General features: G+C 46.5%; 2 protein-coding genes across 5 annotated transcripts in view; one reads left to right on the top strand and one right to left on the bottom strand.

Moving 5' to 3' along the window:
* Positions 1 to 20,324, bottom strand: part of SNAP47 (synaptosome associated protein 47) — a 35,877-nt gene extending 15,553 nt beyond the window's left edge. The window contains exons 1-4 of one of the 2 annotated variants that reach the window (XM_026652109.2): positions 20,260 to 20,290; positions 17,371 to 17,431; positions 10,991 to 11,528; positions 1,419 to 1,903 (exon numbers count right to left, since the gene is read on the bottom strand). In XM_026652109.2, coding sequence (XP_026507894.1) covers positions 1,419 to 1,903; positions 10,991 to 11,490 — 985 coding nt within the window. In that variant the 5' untranslated portion in view covers positions 11,491 to 11,528; positions 17,371 to 17,431; positions 20,260 to 20,290. Of the gene's footprint in view, positions 1 to 1,418; positions 1,904 to 10,990; positions 11,529 to 17,370; positions 17,432 to 20,259 lie in introns of both variants that reach the window. The other variant, XM_026652108.2, reaches the window with a different exon arrangement.
* Positions 20,325 to 20,496: 172 nt separating this feature from the next.
* Positions 20,497 to 20,699, top strand: part of JMJD4 (jumonji domain containing 4) — a 16,027-nt gene continuing 15,824 nt past the window's right edge. For 2 of the 3 annotated variants that reach the window (XM_024202312.3, XM_024202315.3), the window contains exon 1: positions 20,497 to 20,557. The gene's annotated coding sequence lies outside the window, so the exon portion shown is untranslated. The remainder of the gene's footprint in view (positions 20,558 to 20,699) is intronic. The other variant, XM_024202313.3, reaches the window with a different exon arrangement.

Genomic DNA, 20,699 nt, shown 5'->3' with positions numbered 1-20,699 from the left:
GAAGACTGGTCAACAAGAGAACATTTTGTCCCTGCTGAAATCCAATTTTAGTTCGGTGCATAGAAAGTATGTTGGTTTCATCTATTCTTTTGCCATGTCAGCTTTCTATTGCTGTTCAAATTTTTAAATGCACTGGGAATGTATCTTTTTAACTGGTTTGTTCCTCAGTCAACTGCCCATTAAAAAAAAAAATCCATCCATATCTCAGTACCAGTGTTGTCTTGCCACTTCTCACCATGATATCTGAGGGCCTTCCAGGTTACCATGGCAGTAGTGAAATCCCTACTGGATTTCAAAGGAACACTAGCTCTTCTCCCATTAGGGGTTACAGAAAACGGTGCTTGCAGAATATATATATTTTTTTTGAGGGGGTGCGGGAAGGAGAATAGGGATAGTGAATTTCATTCTGGTTGTGATGGAAAGGTTTTTAATCTTGCAGCATATCCTTAAAATGGCCATACTATGGATTCATCTACTCTCCTCTAGAACCAGTGGGTTTTCGTGCACAAATAATACGGTTTTAAAAACAAATTACCTGGTATGGGAGCTGGGAGTAATAGGCCTCTGCTGCTTTTTGGTCTGCTGTAATTTTAATTATTATTAATAGCATGTCTGGTGCAGTCGGTGTTTAGCACCTTGGTCATTTTAAATCATGCTGGGATGAAAGTTAGCAGCTTTAAACAGGCTGTGATTAACTCAATGACAGGTTCAGTTCAGAGCTACCTCTAACTGTCATTAGCCACAAGGAAAAGAGCTACGACACACGACTCAAGCGTGTGGGGGGTGGGGAGAGAACGGGTGTGGCTCTCAAAAGACCACTGGCAAAAGACAGGCACAAAATCCAATAGGGGCAAGCGAGCCAAGAGGTACTTAAAATGGAGGCAGGAACCTGAAGGAAACTCAAATCTAAACTAATCATTTTCAAAAGCCATTAGTATGTTTGGGTAACTCAGCTTCAGAGGGCCCAACTTGAGAGAGTGCTCAGCACTTTCTGAAAATCAGGCCCCTTTAAGATGTCTCAAGTTGGGCTCTTGCCGGGGGTGGGGGGGGGGGAGAGAATCAAGGTACCCATAGTTACTGATTGCTTTTGAAAATGTAGGCCTCGTGATGTACAGCCAAACCCTGGCAAAATTATGTTCAAGCTGGTAGGGAAATGCTTATCCCATCTCTCCATCCCCACCCCTTGCTCTCAGATATAGGTACCTGTCACTAGTGATGATAGCTAATATTGCTCTCTTACTGTCAAAGGTTTCCTTTTATCATTTGCATGGTCTCATCATCATTAGATTATTAAGGCACGGAAGAGGATTTGCACTGTAAAACCTGCACAGTTTTATTCCAAATTTTGTGAAATGTTGAAGAACAGTTGCTACTAATGAACCAGCTTCATAACTGATCGCTTTATTTCTGTCATTTACCTGCTTGCCAAATGGAATTGCCCAGATCTGCCTGAGGAGATTTCCTTGCACCGGCAAATCCCAATGCATCTTCCAAAAACTGTATTTTCTTGCTAAACTGCATCTCCAAGATTGGGATTGCTTCTGGCATCTTTGCTGACAACAGCTTGTAAGAGGTGTCTGGCTTCCCAATAAACCTCTGACGGATGCTGATCTCGTATGGTGTATGAACTTTGATATCATCTACATCTTTCAATTCAAACCGGTGAATGACCTGAGAATTGGAGTCACTGATTTCCAGGCCAGAAACCAGAAGTGTGAATTTTCCTGGCATGACGTTAGAATTCGTTCCGAGGGTGATGATCACTGGAATTCTGATTATGACTCCTTCCTGGTTCTTTGACCCTGAAATTGTGGCTTCTTCCTTTGGCTTTGCTTCCAATGGCCCTTTCCAGAGTTTGCCACGGAATGGCCACCAAGAAGGCGATTCAAGTTCCGTCAACAACCTAATGGGGAAGAGATGATATAAAAAGAGTGAAATCCAGCAGGAAGTCCCCACCATCCTCCTACCTCTGAACAAATTGTCTTTCTTGATTAAGAAATAAACACTTGAAAATGAACTCTTCATTCCTATAATCATATTAAAAAAAGCCAATTTGCACTTCTAAAGCATATTGCATCCAGAGATCTCAAAGCACTTTAGAAATAGTAGGGAGAAACCCCAGCACCCCACTTGTTAAAGCAAGGGAAATAAGTGACTCATTCAAGCAAATCCATGTCAGAGCTGGGAACCAAAACTCGGAATCAAGTTTTCACCATGAATATGTGCCAGATGTTCAAATTTATTATTTGTTACCTGGGCACTGAGGACACACTGTGCTGTGTGCACAAATCTGGAACTTACTCGTGGGGGAAATCTGAGGGCTGATGTCCCTTGGGCGTTTTCCGTCAGTGTCAGAAGCAATGCCACACAGAGGATTTTGGGGGCTAGGAACAAAACATGAATTGAGCCTCCCCTCTTCCCCCAAAAAATGACCACTAGGGAGAGGCCCAAAGGGGGTGGGGGAAGGTTGGAGAGCGAGCCCATCCCGCATTCACTCTGCTGAGGCCAGCCCAGCTCCCTGCTCTGGGTGTTGCAACCTGGTTCACGGGGTCACAGCACGACTCGGGGTCGCCAGGCCAAACCTGAGTGGTATTGCAACCCTGTGAACCAGGCTGCGATACCAATTGGTCTGGCGCCCTCTCTAATGGGGGGCCCATTTAATCCACCCCCCCCAACCCCGAAGACCAAACTGAAAAGTCTACAGGTCAACCGAAAGCAGAATTGGCATCTTTACATGAAAACTGTTTTACTTTGGATGTTACCTAGTAGTAGATCAGGGATCGGCAACCTTTGGCACTCGGCCCGTTAGGGAAATCCGCTGGCGGGCCGGGCCGGTTTGTTTATGGGCAGTGTCCGCAGGTTCGGCTGATCACAGCTCCTGCTGGCCGCAGTTCGCCGTTCCAGGCCAATGGGGGCTGCGGGAAGCTGCGCGGGCCGAGGGATGTGCTGGCCGCCGCTTCCCGCAGCCCCCATTGGCCTGGAACGGCGAACCGCGGCCAGCGGGAGCTGCGATTGGCCAAACCTGCGGACGCTGCAGGTAAACAAACCAGCCCGACCCGCCAGCGGATTTCCCTGACAGGCCGCGTGCCAAAGGTTGCCGATCCCTGTAGCAGACGCTTAGTTATTAATGTGATTTTCACTTTCGAGCTTCATTAGAAATGGCTTTAGCAGATAAAGATAAGACAACTTAAAACAAACACCTTCACACAACAAATGCCAGGATAGAGCGTATTTACTTCTGTAAAAGCTCATTGAGAAATCTTGGCACAATAAGGCCCCTGTATGAGTTTTCACGGTTTATGGGCATTTGTTGGAAAAGTTTGGCTTAATCCTGTTTGCATTTTCCATGCGCTAGAAAGGTACTATCCAATGCAATGATGCATCATGTTGGCACAATCTTACAAATAAGTAATTAAATGAGTATTAAAACTGTTCTACATGAGATTTTGAGACTTCAAGATCCTGTTTAGTTTGGCTGCAATCACAGAATTCAATCTCAAAAGGAAGCTATACCAAATACACTTTGTTCACGAGCCATCAAAGTTCTGTACAAGGTTCAAACAGGCCTGCTAAAAGAAATCCATCTACTTTGAAAAATAAAATTAAGAAAGGCCAAAAAGAAATCAAATTGGGAACAAGCCAGTGAATTTATAATAAAAGAGGAAAGCGGAATAAACTGCTTCAAGAGCCTACTTCCAACTACAATATGAATATCAGATATTTATGGCTCTGGAGCGGACTGCTGAGATCCTGTACTACTCCTAAAAATGATAGGCTGAGAGTGATGAAGCAGAAACTTTTAAAACAGAATTCTAAAGTGTCACGCTGTGGCTGCTTTAGGGCCCCATTCTGTAGCCATGAAGTTCAATTGCAGTTTCGTGGACAGAGAAACTCTGAAAACCACCCCCTGTAAGCATGCACCATCTTCCCAGGCCAAAGCAGCATTATAGGGCAGCAAAACCCTGGAGCAGTGGTTCTCAACCTGCAGTCCAATCAGCACAGAGCTGATACTACACCTCTACCCTGACATAACGCGACCGATATAACACAAATTCGGATATAACCGCGGTAAAGCAGTGCTCCGGGGGGGGGGAGCGCTGAGCACTCTGGCGGATCAAAGCAAGTTCGATATAACACAGATTCACCTATAACGCAGCAAAATTTTTTGGTTCCCGAGGACAGCGTTATATCGAGGTAGAGGTGTACCTATATGGCCCATGTGACATCTTCAGGGCCATATAGGTAGTATTGTATGCGGTCCACAATAGTAAACAGGTTGAGAACCACTCCCCTGGAGTCAGTTGACCATGAGAAATTTAAAACAATCTTTTAAAGCATTAAAAGTAACTAACTAGAAACATGGGAACCAATTTACATGGTCTGCTTTCTATACAAAACACACTGTGATAGTATTCTCCACTTCGTTTTTACTGAGGTTTATCCTCCTCTCATCCACTTCCTTACCCACCATGAGGCAGTGACATTTTGGTTGTGTTATCAGTCTGACTGATGACAAGATTTTGCAATTGCACAGACCCCTGAATGATCTTGCCAACTGTCCTTGGCTTCCATGAAGCTCACAGGTTGTGCATCAAATAGCAGGATCAGGGTCTTTGGTTGTAAACTCCCAAGGGCAGGGAATTTGTGTCATGTGTATCTAAAGCGGCTTGCACACCAATGACATTATATCAGACTTATAAAACCGGATAAGTCTGTTTGTCTTTGACGATTCAGTCACACCAGACTCAATTTTGCTCATTGACACATCCACGCAATTCCAGTTGAAAGCAACTGGAGGTGAGCTTGCACACGTGAGAGTAGGGTTTGGCACACTGTATATTAAGGTACACAGTACATTTAACATAGTCATCCAAAACATTCCACAAGATAAGGTTATGCTGAGTTTTGAGCATTTAAAGATGTTAGTGTAATATAAAGGTTACACTTTTTGTATGTAATATTTAAATTTGTTTCTTAAATAAGGGGAAAATAGGGTAGCTCAGTGGTTTGAGCATTGGCCTGCTAAACCCAGGGTTATGAGTTCAATCCTTGACGGGGTCATTTAGGGAACTGAGGTAAAAATCTGTCTGGAGATTGGTCCTGCTTTGAGCAGCGGGTTGGACTAGATACCTCCTGAGGTCGCTTCCAACCCTGATGTTCTGTGATTCTATGTTTAAAACACTGACCTCTTGACTGATTTCACAGTGTACTTCTACCATCCCTAGCATATACAAAAGTTTTTTCCACAAATCAGGTATGTTACACATCTTTAAAGGGTTTGTTATTAGTATCAACTCCTTTGTCTTGACCCATCGATGAAGTAGCAAAAGACACCAGATTAACAGCCAACTTATAACGGACAGATTCCGTTCACACAGCCTGGCTTGACCAGTGTCCACTGTATTTCCCAATCCCCCTGTGTACCATAGTAGGGGCTCAGACACAGATTCTTCTGCCTCTCAATTTAGGCATGTGTTTGAGGTTTTGGCAAGGCAAGGGTGCACTGCAACCATGCCTGCCCTCAGCCCCTCCCTCTGGAATTTGTTTGTGTTGAGCCCCACCCACTTGAGAAGCTTCCCAAATGCAAAAATTTTCTTCCTCCTGCCTTGAAGAGAGAGTTTTATCTTTACAAGCATAGCAGGAACAGCATCTTTCAATGGAGTGCTTTGGATTGGAAAGATCCCCTCGGACACCCCACTCTCTGTTCCCAAAAGGTCAGCTGGGAGGACTCTCCCCTCCAGGAGATCTGACCCCCAGTTTTCCCTTAAAATCTGATCCACAGGTGAGGGATCTGGCATTTCAGATGCAGATACTTCACCCTCCTCCTGGGGAAAAGCCGCCCTACAAAAGGTGGGCAGACCCTCCTGTTCCCCCTCACCTTCCGTCTGGACTTCCTCTCTGGGCTCCCCTCTGGGGCAGACATTCCCCTGTGTCCCCCAAAAGGGAAGTTGACCCTGATCCAGTCGTGGGCTCACAGCTACCAGCTATGACAGACCCTTCACTGGCCAGCAAAATCCGCTGCCCCTTTCATTTAGGTTGGGCTTGCTTCCAGCTACAGAGCCCCTGGGGTCTGTTCCCACCGCAGCCGTCGTCAGGATCCCAACTTCCATCTCCGGGATACACGTCTCTGTGAACCCCAGGGCAGGACCTGTCCCCTGCTGACCTGCAACTTTCTGGCAGTCTGCTAGCAGCTGGGAAGGCCTCCCTGTTACAAGGTGGAACATTCCCCCTCCCCCAGGGAGATGACAGGACAGGAGTTGGCTCTATCCAGCCCTTCCAGCAGGGACCTGCATTGAGCCCTGGGGCTACAGGAACTGGTTACGACCATCCCTGCGAGTAACTTTATATCACAAGGTACCACAAGATAGAAAGCTGTAACAAACAAGTATGGTGAAATTGCTGATTGGTATTCTGCTGTTGCCTGTTATTGCTAGCTTTGGATATTTTAGGACGAGAACGTCAGCAGATGTTCCATTGCAAGAATGGCATGATAACCAATTGGCACATATTGTAATAAGCTTGAGGTAAATGAAATAATAACCTATGGGAAGAAAGCACCCCAACATTATTATCATGAGGAAGTTAGGTTTTGGACAGAGAAGGCTGGACATCCTTATGAATATTCATGGAGGCCATAAAACCCTATAACAGGGCTAACCATGGCCTACGCCAGGGGTCGGTAACCTTTCAGAAGTGGTGTGCAGAGTCTTTATTTATTCACTCTGATTTATTTTAACGTTTTTTTGAAGGTGTCTTTCTATAAGTCTATAATATATAACTAAACTATTGTGGTATGTAAAGTAAACAAGGTTTCTAAAATGTTTAAGAAGCTTCATTAAAAATTAAATTAAAATGCAGAGCCCCCCGGGACCGGTGGCCAGGACCTGGGCAGTGTGAGTGACACTGAAAATCAGCTCGTGTGCCGCCTTTGGCATGCATGCCATAGGTTGCCTACCCCTGGCCTACACCATCGCAATCTTCTTGGCAAGCCAGATATAGGACCACTCATGGATCACCTGTCTCACCTATTCTAGGTCTCCGCAACAGATGGTAAGAGTATACAGCTACTCAGATGCTGGATATCTTGACTGTCCTGTATTACCTCTACCTAATTTGCTAGGTTGGAGAATCTGTGATTTTGCTAATTGTGCTAATAAAAACATTACAAGGTTAAGGGGCCTTTCCTGAGTGTGAGTGTCTCTCCTGCAGGGCTTTGGAGTGGAGCCCTGAGCTGGAGCGCGGAGCAGCTCCGGAGCAGTGGAGCTGCAGGTTTTTGCCTGGAGCTGGAGCGGAGCCGGAGCACAGCTCCAAAGCCCTGCTCCTGTGCACACCGGGGTTCTCATTCTAATTATTCTAATAATTCTGGGTCTGATTCGGCGGAAAATCTCTGCCAAACTTCAGAATGTTAATTTGGGAATTCTACCCAGGCTTAGAAGAGAAACTTTGCCTCAACCTTAACTATAAAACATTTGCTACTGCAAACTAGTGCAGGCAGTAAAAGCTGGTATAATACTTTGTGGTCCTCTGGAATATCTAATTGTAAGATCATGACAAAAATATACAAAATAGGATTTGGCAGGTAACTAACAAGGTTCTACAAAGCCATGCTTCCCAAGCCTTTATAGAAAAGAAACCATACTACACAAATATCAACCAGCTAGGAGCACAAGGGCAGTAAAATAACTCCCAAGTATAAAAATATACCCAAGACTGGATTATACTGCTGGAAGCCAAATGCTTCATGCACAGTCACAAGGAATTATTTTCTACGCAGGGGTAATTTATTCTATTGCCATTCTATCGATTTCAGGTTGTAATAAGGCATCTATTATTGTGGTATATAATGGAGAGTAATTTGCTATCTTTCTTTCTTTTTTTTAAATGCAATGAAGTCACTAGGATGAAATTCCCCCCTCTGCATAGGAGACCAGCACAAGATTGAGGCACCACTTAAGTCCCACAAAATTGGGAACTATCTTAATGGCTTATGTAGGATATTAGTGGTGCAAAGGCCTTGTGTGCTGGCCCTCTGCACAGAGGTGAATTTCACCCTATGCACATAATCATTTCAGTGCATGAGAAGTTGAGCTGTTGGCTGGCTCTTCTTCCCAGAAGGAGACACTGGTGCTCTGGTCAACTCCTCTTGTAGGAAACTCAGGTGAGCCACTCGCCATGTTGACCAGTCTCCAAAGTGGTCTACGTTGGACATTACTTATTGCATTAGACATCAATTACTGCTCTCGCATGAAGGCACCACCACAAAGCTGATGCTGCTCATGCAGCCTACTAATCAAGTTGGCTAAAAAATATTTAAGGGGTTAATGAGAGAAACACATTAAGGACTCCTTCTGCACAACACTGAAAAATATCATGGGAAAGAAGATTACTGACAGATATTTTTCACTCACACACACACACTTCAAAATAAGGCACTGGCTGAGGAGTTTAATGTGACTATTTCCCTGATCTATGCTAATTAAAGTAGGACTTTGGCACAATAGTTACAATAAAGTAAACTGATCAGTGTTCAAGTGCTATGAATTTGGTTTTTTCCCCCTATACAGAAGATGTGACTTCAGCTTAAGAGGAGAAAGCTGTCACCATCAGCTGTTTGAAAAATAAATTAAAAATCCAAACAAGTAAAGTGCAAAGTCAAAACACCTCATTAAGCTAATGATTTCTAGGTACAGTTTTAGGCTGTTTGCATGTCAGTTAATCCCTAGATGAAGTAGATAAATAGAATCTCAATTAGCATTTGTTCAATGTCTTCCTTTATTCGACCCATCTGTAAATCAAAGCATCTAACTTTCTTCAGTTTCATGAAGATAAGCCACACTTCCCTTAATCTAAATCAAATGTATCTTCCAAAAAAACCCAATGAATATTGACTTTCTGAATCATTGTTTATTGACAGAGAACTTTAAAAGCTGCTACTGAAAAGTTTTCAATTTCCTTGGCTTTTCATTAAAGGGTGTAGAAAATATAATCAGAATCATTGTGAAATCAACAACACTTGCTCACAGATGTTATACCCACTGGAAAATAGAAACTTCTTTAAAAAGAAATTAGTCTGAACTTCATTATATCTGTCCCAGATCCCAGAAGGAACCTTTCAGCTGCATATCTCGAACATATCTCTATATTACAATATACTTAGCTCTACAAGTCTACTTTATGCCACTGCTGGATTCTACTTGCAGCATCCAAACTCTTACAAAACGGATTACATTTGCCTTCCATCTCAGTAATTGTTAAAAGCCTTATAAAGACAAAATGTTCAAATTTAGGTGCTGAGCACCCGCTACTCTCACTGACTTCAATGTGAGATGTGGAAACTCAGCATCTCTGAAAAACACGCTACTTATTTTAGGAGCCTAAATATGGATTTAGGTGTATAACTCATATGAAAGGTTTGTCTTAAATGTTCTAAGAGGAAGCACACGCAGCCTGGGATATCAACATCGGTTTTCTGTTCCTTATAAGAAAAGAACTTTCTGCAGATACAGTTTAGCTGACATTTTGATCATTCTTCCACAGCTGTACTGATTCTGCTGGCATCTAACAGTAGTGAGCATATGTAATGAAAAGCAAGTGGTTGCACAATTTGAAAACATATGTCGAACACAGAGGTGCCATTTCTACAGTCATTTCCCCAACTACAGCTGCACTAAGGCCAAAATTCCCCCATCCAAAATTGCAGGCTGCATGCTCAACACCTGTGCAGGGAGGGGAAAGGACACCTCCCCTCCTTAGCTGCCGAGCTCTCACATGTCCCCTCTGCAGTGAAAAGATCCATCTAGCAGTGGATTTTCCAGCTCTGCCTCCTACACCAGAAGTGGGCAAACTAGGGACTGTCCTGCTCGGCCCCTGAGCTCCTGGCCTGGGAGGCTTATCCCCGTCCCCTCCCCTGCTGTCTCCCCTCCCCCGCAGCCTCAGCTCGCCACGCCTCCAGTGCTCTGGCCCGCAGCTCCTGCCAGGCAGCGCGGACCCGTGGCTGGCTCTGGCTGGGCGGTGGGGCTGCGAGCTCCTGCTGCTCTGAGCAGCATGGTAAGGGGGCTGGGGGGTTCAAAAAGGGGTAGAGGGTCCTGGGGGGGGCAGTCAGGGGACAGGGAGCAGTTGGATGGGGCGGAAGTTCTGGATGGTGGTAGTCAGGGGAAGGGGAACGGGGGAGGGGGTTGGATAGGCTTCGGAGTCCCGGGGGCCTGTCAGGGGTCGGGGGTATGGATAGGAGTTGGGGCAGTCAGGGGACAGGGAACGGGGGAGGGGGGAGGTTGGATAAGCGTCAGAGTCCCGGGGGGCCTGTCGGGGGTGTGGATAGGGTTGGGGCAGTCAGGGGACAGGGGGTTGAATACGGGGTAGGGTCCTGGGGAGGCGGTTAGGGATGAGGGGTCCCGGGAGGGTGTGGTCAGGGGACAAGGAGCAGGGGGGGTTGGATGGGTTGGAGGTTCTGAGGGGGGCAGTCAGGGGGTGGGAACTGGGAGGGGTGGATGTGGGTGGGGGCCAGGCTGTTTGGGGAAGCACAACCTTCCCTACCAGGCCCTCCATACAGTTTCGCAACCCCGATGTGGCCCTCGGGCCAAAAAGTTTGCCCATCCCTGCCATACACACTAGAGCACAGGGAGGAGAGCTGAGCTCAGTGCAGTGGTTACGCAGCTCCTGAACAGACCCCTCCCTTACAGAGTAAAACCACAGCAGGGTTCTTCACGTGCACGGAGGAGGGGGTAAAATTTACCCCAAGTGAAAATTAGTTTGGTGTGTTCTCATCCTAGCCCTAGGAGAGGATTATCGACATCATAAAATCACCAGGCCTTCTGACATACTCAACACTCCCTAATTAACACAAAACTGGAAGAATAAAGCATTGCAACTTGAAAAAAGGTGCATGGAAGGGAGTCACATGAGTACTGAATGTGAAAATCTTACAGTAAGGTTTCAGACATATACAATATGAACTATCAATTACTGTTCAGCTCCAGTTATGCTACTGTACCTGTCTGTTACATCCATTTCAGAGTCAATCTTGTTCAGTCCTTTCATGATGTTATCAAACTGTTCACCCTGATAGTGGAGCACCTTTGTTGTATCCTCCATACGTTTCTGGGATGCAGACAGTAAACCAGTCAGTTCTTTCCCTTTCGTCGTGTGCAGAGAATCTGCCTGAGCTCCACCCCCTGGACACGACAGCAGCTGCTCCCTCCAGAAGTGCTCCAGGATGTTGAAGACCACATTTCTGTTGGGCTGGAGGGAACTGAACCAGTGCTTGGTGTTTTCCTTCTCTAGAATTGTGAGGGAGCTGAATATTAAACTGGAGGACTCCTTCTTGATCTCACTGATGCTGGAAAGATGGAAGCTGACCAGAAGCTCCCCGGTCTTGTCAGCTGTAAACCTGACCACAATAGGAGTCAGTGAGAGTCTGCCAGAGACCCATCGTTTCTCAGTGTTTAAGTAATAGGAACAGGGCCAAGCATGGATACATATGTCCACATTCATTAGCTCGCTGTTAGGATCCTCTTCTACAGCGATGTCACCTTCAAAGTGAGAAAAAGAAAACAAGTAAACAAGGCAGAAAAATACATCTGAGGTGATTCTTGTAAGTTAGGGTGCACAGATCTAGGATGTCCCCATAGGCTCCATACTGGTGGGTAACTGATCTGAGGCACCAGCCATCTTTCAATGTTGCCACTAGGTCATCTCAGGTATGCAGGTAATCAAGGTTTGGCTGCTGTGAGCTTTAGAGGGTGGGATTGGCCACCTCTTCTGATCCATCTCCAATTTCACCTTGAAAAGACTCCTCTTTTCAAAAAAAGATATTTTATTATTGTTTCCTCTGACAGCAACTACAGCCTTAATAATAATAATAATAATTAATGGAGATATCCCATCTCCTAGAACTGGAAGGGACCTTGAAAGGTCATCGAGTCCAGCCCCCTGCCTTCACTAGCAGGACCAAGTACTGATTTTGCCCCAGATCCCCAAGTGGCCCCCGCAGAGATTGAACTCACAACCCTGGGTTTAGCAGGCCAATGCTCAAACCACTGAGCTATCCCTCCCCCCCAAGCCTTCTCCAGCCTCTCCTCCCCGTTCCCAAATGATCACGTTTCACTGAAATACTTTTGTGTATTTATGATATTTGAATCATTAGTATATGGTTGTACTTTGATAATCTGTAGTGCTGTGGCTGGGGTGGTGCTTTATAAATAAAATACATTTATATACATGCTTTATTCAGCATATTTTTTTAAAAAATGTACCAAAATAGAGTATAGTTAGTGAAAAATTCCATCTTTGTAAAAACAGCCCAGGCTTTCATTTGTATGTCCCTTTCCATACACATCAGTGAATAAATTATTGTCAACACCACATAAGGCATTAGCTGCCTATTCGCCATGTCTCAAAGTGCTACCCAGGGGCATTCAAAGGTTAAGGGAAGCAGAAATGATTTCTATTACTCTAAGCACAAGAGACAACTTGTTTGATTTACCAAAAGATACCAATGCAGCTCTCTAAACATTATAGAATTCACTGTTTAGCATGAACACTCTATAGCTCTTTAAAAAACGTCTTTGGGCAAACATAAGCAAGTGGCCCTACCAGCCTGCTCCTACCACAATACACATGTGCTGCATAGGAGCCAAACTCATGCCATGCCTGGAGTTTCCTTTATTGTTGACTTAAACATCCTGAGCTCAACTGTTCCTATGCGACCCCTATGTCCCTAGTTCCCTTAGCCCAGAGATGAGCAAACTACAGCCAGTGGGTCACATCCGGCCCACCAGCTGATTTAATCCAGCCCTTGAGCTCCTGCTGGGAAGTGGGGTCTGGGGCTTGCCCCGCTCCGCGCAGCTCCCAGAAGCAGCGGCATGCCCCCCCCCCTCCTGCCAGCTCCTACGTTTAGGGGCAGCCAGGGGGCTCCGCGTGCTGCCCCTGCCCCAAGTGCTGCCCCTGCAGCTCCCCTTGGCCGGGAACTGCAGCCTATGGGAGCTGCAGGGGCGGCCTGTGGGCTGGGCAGCGCGCAGAGCCGCCTGGCTGCGCCTCCGCATAGGAACCGGAGAGGGGACCATGCCGCTGCTTCTGGGAGCTGCTTGAGGTAAGAGCCACCCAGAGCCTGCACCCTTGAACCCCTCCCGTGCCCCAACCCCCTGCTCCAGTCCTGGTCCCCCTCCCACCCTCCGAACCCCGGGATCCCAGCCGTCACCTCCCCCCAAACTGCAACCCTCTGCCCCAGCCTGCAGCCCCCTCCCGTACCCTGAACTCCTCATTTCTGGCCCCACCCCAGAGCCCTCACCCCCCCACCCCCCGTGCCTCAACCCCCTGCCCCAGCCCTGATCCCCCTCCTGCCCTCTGAACCCCTCGGTCCTAGCCTGGAGCACCCTCTTACACCCCAAATCCCTCATCCCCAGCCCTACCCCAGAGCTCGCACCTCCAGCCGGAGCCCTCACCTCAGCCCCCTGCCCCAGCCTGGAGCCCCCTCCCACACCCTGAACTCCTCGTTCCTGGCCCCACTCCGGAGCCCATACCCCCAGCCACAGCCCTCACCCCCTCCCACACCCCAACCCCAATTCCGTGAGCATTCATGGCCCGCCATACAATTTCCATACCTAGATGTGGCCCTCGGGCCAAAAAGTTTGCCCACTCCTGCCTTAGCCTACAGGGACATTTAACCTAAACCTTTTATAAACTGAGTTAGAGTGAACAGGATCCACCTGGTCTGACTGCCAGGATGAGTCATCTAAACAGCTCCACATCTTTGCGCAAGGTTCTAGAACCTGACACCCATTACACAACACACTTGCTTGTCATGAGCATAAAAGGAATTACTTGACCTTGATCACATCTACACCTGTCAGGCTTTTCTCTCAATCTGGTCAGTAAATAACTGGCAGAAAGTGATTTTTTTCAGCGTTTTTATGTTCTCCATGAAACCGGAGATGACCAAGAGACTAATACAGCCGTCATTATGATGCCTACAATTTATTCTATGCAATAATAAAATTATAATAATCCACACTTAAATTTATCCTGCTGGAATACAAAAGCCAAGCACACTGAGTTGAAAAGATGCCACTCTGGCCCTCAAAGAGCTCAGGACCGGTGGGCAAAGCTGTTAAACAAAATGTGACAGAATGTAGTTGCTGTAGCAGCTTTGCCTCCTGAACACGCATATGGACTAAAGGCAGGCAACACTAAGGGGCAGAGGTGTGGGAAGAGGCTCTGAGGAGGAGACACTAGGGGACCCAACAATGTTCCAATGCGTGAGGAGTAGCACAAAACGTTTTAACTGCAGAATTTTGGACTACGGTAATATCATTTGACCTGTGGGTCCAGTGACTACCCAAACTTCACTGGCAATTTATGATGTCAGAATAGCAAGAATCATCATCAATTTTATGGTGCTATCTGTAAGTCCAGCAAGGGACTCTGATTAAATCATATCCCTGAAGAATGGTTTGTTCATGTCAAAAACTCAAAGTTGGAATCGTAACTTTAGTGCACACGTGTTTGGAGGAAAAGGAGAGAGGGAGAGAAGAACACAGCTTCCAAAAATACACTTGGACCATCTCCTGCTCCCGTAGTCCTCTGCTGCTTTCTTTTGTCCTGTGACGCACCTTGTTCCTCTTTAAATTTATTTCATTCCCCCAGAATTTTAATGCTCAAACTGTAGGAGTTTGTACATTCCACAAGTTCTATAACAGCCACATTGTGTTCCTTACTTATATTACTTCTTGTGAGCAGGGACTGAATAATAGCGATTTAAATGCTCATGTATTAATTATCTTATTGAAGTCTGATGTATCATAACAAAAATTACAGATCCTCAGGGTTGCAACACAGGCTTAAGGTACTATGGTACTTTATTTGCTGTAAGCAATGAAAGGTTAGGTTATTTACACTGCGTAGCCTCCAAAATCAGATTAATCTAGACAGCAATTTATGCTGTGACTCTAATGACAACTGTGATCTGCTTCCCCTTGTGAGAATTTTCAGGAATTCTAATACGAGACAAAAAGTTAACGATCTTCTTGCTTTGAATGTCATCAGTCTGATTCTCCTATGGCCCGCATGCTACAACTAGTCACCAGATCTTGTATATCTAAGCACATACTGTACATTCATATACACCCCTGGCATGGACATTCCTACCTGTGGATCTAACCTTGGTTACTCACATTACTAATCACATTTATATCAACGGGCCTATTTGCATAAGGACTACTCACACAGGGCCAGATTCTGACACACTCAAGTTTAGTACCTTACTCCACAGGTAGCCGCACTGAAAACAATGTGAGTAAGGGCACCAGAATCCAGCCCATAGCAGATGTTTGCAAGATGTATGTTTGGAATTGTAACTGTTTGTCCTAGGAGGATTACAATCCTACACACACATCACAGTATCTCCTTTACAACAACTTTAAGTCAGCTACTTTTGGGGCCGAGGCCAAAATAAACAAGAAAATCCAGTAAATATAGGGAGGGTTAGCCAGCAGACCAATCACAAGGCTGAAAACTAGGAGCAATGACTTCTAGCTAGCTATGTCACTGATTTGCTGTGTGACTTGAACAAGTTGCTAAAACATTTTGCCTCCGTTTCTCCACCTATAAATTGGTGATATTGCTGTACTTCACAAGAGTACTGTGAGGCTTAGAAAGAATTATCTCAAGACATTTTTTATTTACTATTGTTATATCTAATACATTAGATTTATACCTGAAAGGTTTGAAGAGAAAAAAAAACACCAACGTATTTATCCGTTTTTCTAGTTTGTTTACTCTGGGCATGACACCACTTTGTGCTTAGTCAATTTTATTGTTTCCTATGTATAGGCAGTCATTTTCTTTTGTTTGTGAGGGTCTTTCGCACAGAAAGATGGATGAGAAAAATATTTTTAAAGAACAGTGAAGTGTGACGTTAAAACTACAAAAATTAGCAGGGATACCCCAGAGCAGGTGGAGCACCTAACACTAAGGGTTTTGCCAGTACAGTTAAATCAGCAAAACCCTCAAGACGTGGAAGCAGTTCTACCAATATAGAAGTATTTATACTGGTATAGATTAAGGGCACATCTTCACTACCCGCCGGATCGGCGGGTAGCAATCGGTCTATCGGGGATCGACTTATCGCGTCTAGTGAAGACACGATAAAATCGATCCCTGATCGCTCTGCCGTCGACTCCGGAAATCCACTGCGGCAAGAGGCGGCAGCGGAGTCGACGGCGACGCGGCAGCGGTCGACTTGCCGCCGTCCTCACAGCCAGGTAAGTCGACCTAAAATACGCCACTTTAGCTACGCTATTCACGTAGCTGAAGTTGCGTATCTTAGGTCGACCCCCCGCTGTAGTGTAGACCTAGCCTAAGTTTGTTTGGGGAACAGACATAAGGTATGCTAGTATAAGCACAGTTATAACATTATGTTGGTTCCCTTAAGTTAGTTAAACAAAACAAAAACAATAACACCCCTAACTGACTGGTATAACTTTTAAGTGCAAACCAGCCCTAACTTTTTGAAATTGACTAGATTTCAAATTGACTGTATACCCTTAATTACAGTTTGAACAACAATTTAAGACAAAGACGTGTTTTTACCCTCTCTATTACTATTTATTTAAATGACTGAGACTATTTACCATTCTGGCATTCACCTGTACGTACTTATTTTAAAAAATTTAAATAAATAAAATAGTTACACAGTACTTAGCTTCTGCCCCCAAAAATATTAACAATCTTATCAGAGAGACAAGGTAGGTGAAGTAATATCTTTTAGCGGACCAAAGTCTAGAAGATATAACAATATTAATAAAATATATTACCTCAGCCACCTTGTCTACCACAAATACTAATACACTTCTCACAACACCTACGTTAAGTAAGGGGATATCAGCCCCATTTTACAGATGAGGAAACCGAGGTACAGAACCATTAAGAGACTTGCCCAAGATCACCTAGGAAGTTTGTGGCAGAGCCTGAAAAATAACCAAGGTTTTCCAACTCCCAGCCCTGTGCCCCACCCACTGGAGCAAGCTGTTTCTCAGTTGTCAGGCCTGGTTAGTAATAATGCATCCTCCTACTGTTTGGTATGGCCCCTCTTCGCATTCTGTCTATAGGAACATAAGGATAGTTTTGAATAAAGCAACTGACTCTAAACTTTTGCCAGATCTCAGACTGGACATGAACCACTTCTAGGGTTTGGGAAAAAGTCCATAAGACCATCCTTCCTCTCACTGTAAACATCCAATAGCTTCCCATTCAAACAACATTTTCTCCCAGATCCTATACATAATTAAACTAAAGTCTCTGATGCAACCTTAACTATGGTCTTTCAACCGTGCCACCATAACTGGAATAATAAATATTATATATCAAGTTATTTACCTCTGTCTGCAGATTCAGGATTCTCAGGCAGCCTCAGGGTTGCTATCTTTGTAAGTTTGTCCTTTGTATTCAAGACAGCAAGTTAGTTTTTGTTATTGTTTGTTTTCTCTTTCTATTTCTTAATGCCCAAAGCAAAAAACAAATGAACTGTGGAAAGGGCAAAATCCTACTACACCTGATACCAAAAAGAAAAAGTCTAATGATAAATGCTTACTAGTATCTTTATTCTTTAACTCTTGACATAAGGCAGACACCTGACAAAACTCCTCTCTCTCTCTCCAGTAGAAGAAAACAATCAGCTACTGGGGATTTACATATGCTATGTATTCTTGGGTCACATGACTTTTGACTCAGTGAGAGCTATACATTTTTTACCTTGCTAGTCAGTTTCTCTCTGTGTCTGACGACAGAATGCACAAGCAAGGATCTATTACTAATGGTGACTTTGGAAACTGTAATTTTCCACAGCTATTGCATATGCATTTTCCCCATAATATGCTTAATATTAATCATCTTCGTTCTATAGCAGGCTTTGTCGTCTCAGAGGATCCCAACGTGCTTTAGAAATGTAAATGGTATATAAACTAGTCAGTCAGGAATTATTTCATTCAACAATGAAGTCACCAACCGCACAGAATGTGGCCACTATTTAATAGCACACAATATTACATAACAGTTGAAGCCAAGACTTCAAGAAGCCTGATTAGCACAGGAGGACAGACCTGCCTGCCCCCGCCCCCCCTCAAAAAAAAAAAAAGAAAAGAAAAGAGAGAGCAAGGGACGGAATGCTGGAGGGGAAGGAATTAAACATATTTAAACATACTGTTCCAGCCATAAACTGTTTACAGTGGCTATGCCAGTGGTGAGCTGTGATTACTTCTCCTGAACAGCTAAGAGCCAGCCAGATACTCCACCTGGTAGGACCAGAAGCAGCCAAAACAGAGACTGGAGAAAACAGAGCCCAGCCAGGGCCACCCTTGTCCTGGCACTCCCCTACACCCAGAACTGTGCAGCAGAGACAAACCCCTCCTTGCCCCCCCTCTCTCTCTAGGGTGGCCCTAAGACCCAAGCAGTGCCTGCCCTCCCCCAACCATGTGGGTTGCAGAGAGGACTCAGGAGCCAGCCGGAGAAGCAGTCAAAGCAGGGACATTTGGACATCCCTGTCAAAACCATTGACTATTCTGACTTACTCTGCCCTGTGCAGAGGGTCTGTTTGCTTCACCCTCTTCTTCCCTCACAGGCCTGGTCTACACTGAAGTTGGGACAGCTTAACTCCATCGCTCAGGGCTGTGAAAAATGTCACACTCTGTGCAATGTAGTTAAGCCAACCTAAGCCCCTGTGTAGATACTGTTAGGTCAGGGGTGGGTAACCTACAGCCCGCAGGCCGGATTGGGCCCGTTGGTTAATTTCATCCGGCCCGCGGCGCCCTCCTCCCCCCGGTCCCCCAGAATCCAGCTGTGTTTGTTTCTCACACTGTATTTGCTAGTGTCTTGTAACTCTAGTTTTAAATATCCCAAGCAATGGTACTTCTGCTTTTACTCAGGGAGAATATTTCACAGCCTGACACATCCCACTGTTAGGAACCTTTGCTTCGATTCAGAATATGTCCCCCCCCCACCTCTTTTAATTTCATTACTCCTAGTTATATCCCTGAGTATCAAACTAAATTCCATTCCACCCTCATGTTTTAAGCCTTTAAATATCTGTATCATCATCATGTCTCTCCCCAATCCTTTAATCACCACTTAATCAAGCCACATCTTTCACTCTTTCAATCTTTCCTGGCCCCTCAATTAGTTTTGTTGTTCTTTTCTGAACTCCTACCAAGGTGTCAATATTTTTCTAGGACTGTAGCCCCCAGAACTGAATGTGATATTCCAGATGCAGTTGCACAAGACCTGTGTGTGATCCAGGGGGTAGGATACCGGACTGGGAGCCAAGAGACCTGGATTCTATTTCTGGCTCTGCCACCAATATTACTGTGTAGTCTTAGGCACGTCCCTTAACCTCTCTCTGACTCAGTTTCTGCTGAGATGAGGAGGATGAGGTGATGCTCCCTCTTTTGTAAAATGCATTGAGATCATCACCTGAAAAGCATTATGTAAGTGACAAGTGTTTCTAATTTTTCCCAGTCTGTGACATCATGCTTCTACACATGATGTTACATCACACTGTTCACTCCTGCATAGTTTAGCATCCACTTTCCACGTGCCTTCCCCCGCCCTTCCCAGCGTTAGAGCATCCCACTCTTCCTTCTCCCACTGAATGAATTTCTCAGGAATTCCTCCCCCCCCCCCAAAGAATTAGCTGCATTTCCCAAGACGACTAATCTTCAGTTGCCCACTCATATTTCAAACCTCTCTTGGTACCGCTATTTCGCTTCTGGCTTCACTGATGTTTGAAGCTTCTGCCCAGGTTAGTATCATGGACAGGCTATTCTGAAATGCTTCATACTGTCACCCCACATCCAGCATTCCCCCCTGCCACGCCTCCGGGGCCTTCCACACCCCGCTGCCCTATGCAGCAGCCCCCACGCCTAGGGGGCCCTCCACACCCCGCTGCCCCCCCCCGCCACGGCCCCCCGGCCTAGAGGGCCCCCACGCCTGGGGGCCCTCCACACCCCGCAGCAGCCCCCACGCCTAGGGGGCCTCCACACCCCACTGCGCCCCCCCACCGCAGCGGCCCCCACGCCTGGGGGCCCTCCACACCCCGCAGCGGCCCCCACGCCCAGGGGCCCTCCACACCCGCTGCCCCCCGACACGAAGTGCCCCCCCAGGCTGCCCGCCAGTGGCCCCAGCAGGGATCTGTGCGCTCCCCTCTGACAAAGCGGCCGTGGGGAGGGGGGGGGGCACAAAGCCCTTCCCCCACTCCAGGCAGGAACGACTCACCTCCCCCAGGGTAAGGGGCCGGGTTCTACTCAGCCCAACTACGCCGCTGCTGCCCTCCGCGCCTGCGCCCGCCGCGAACGTCCATTGGCCGAGCCGGCCCCACCCCGTCCTCCCCGATTTCTCTCCCCCCGTGAACGTGCGGCCCCGCGCCCAGGTTCCGGCCTCCCCGAGACCCGCTCGCCAGGCGCAGGCGCAGCCCGGGTTCCCCGCCCGAGCCTTCCTGCCCCCTCCTCGCCTCGCGAGCCGGGTCACGGGTGCGTGCGTCGCCGTAATGCGTCCGGGTAGCGGCGAGCCCAGGGTGCGTGACCGGTCGGTCCCCTCATCCCCCCCCGAGTTGAGACGCCGCATCCCCCTTCCCGGGGTCCCTCACCCCCCTATAGCCGGGAAACCCGCCCCCCCCCCATCCCGGGGTCCCTCATCCCCCCCTATAGCGGGGAACC

This window comes from Terrapene carolina, unplaced genomic scaffold (genome assembly GCF_002925995.2).
Source record: "Terrapene carolina triunguis isolate 2854851 unplaced genomic scaffold, T_m_triunguis-2.0 Scaffold111, whole genome shotgun sequence".
NCBI lineage: Eukaryota > Metazoa > Chordata > Testudines > Emydidae > Terrapene > Terrapene triunguis.
Note: the sequence above shows the minus strand (reverse complement) of the source record. Positions and strands in the feature narration are given on the sequence as shown.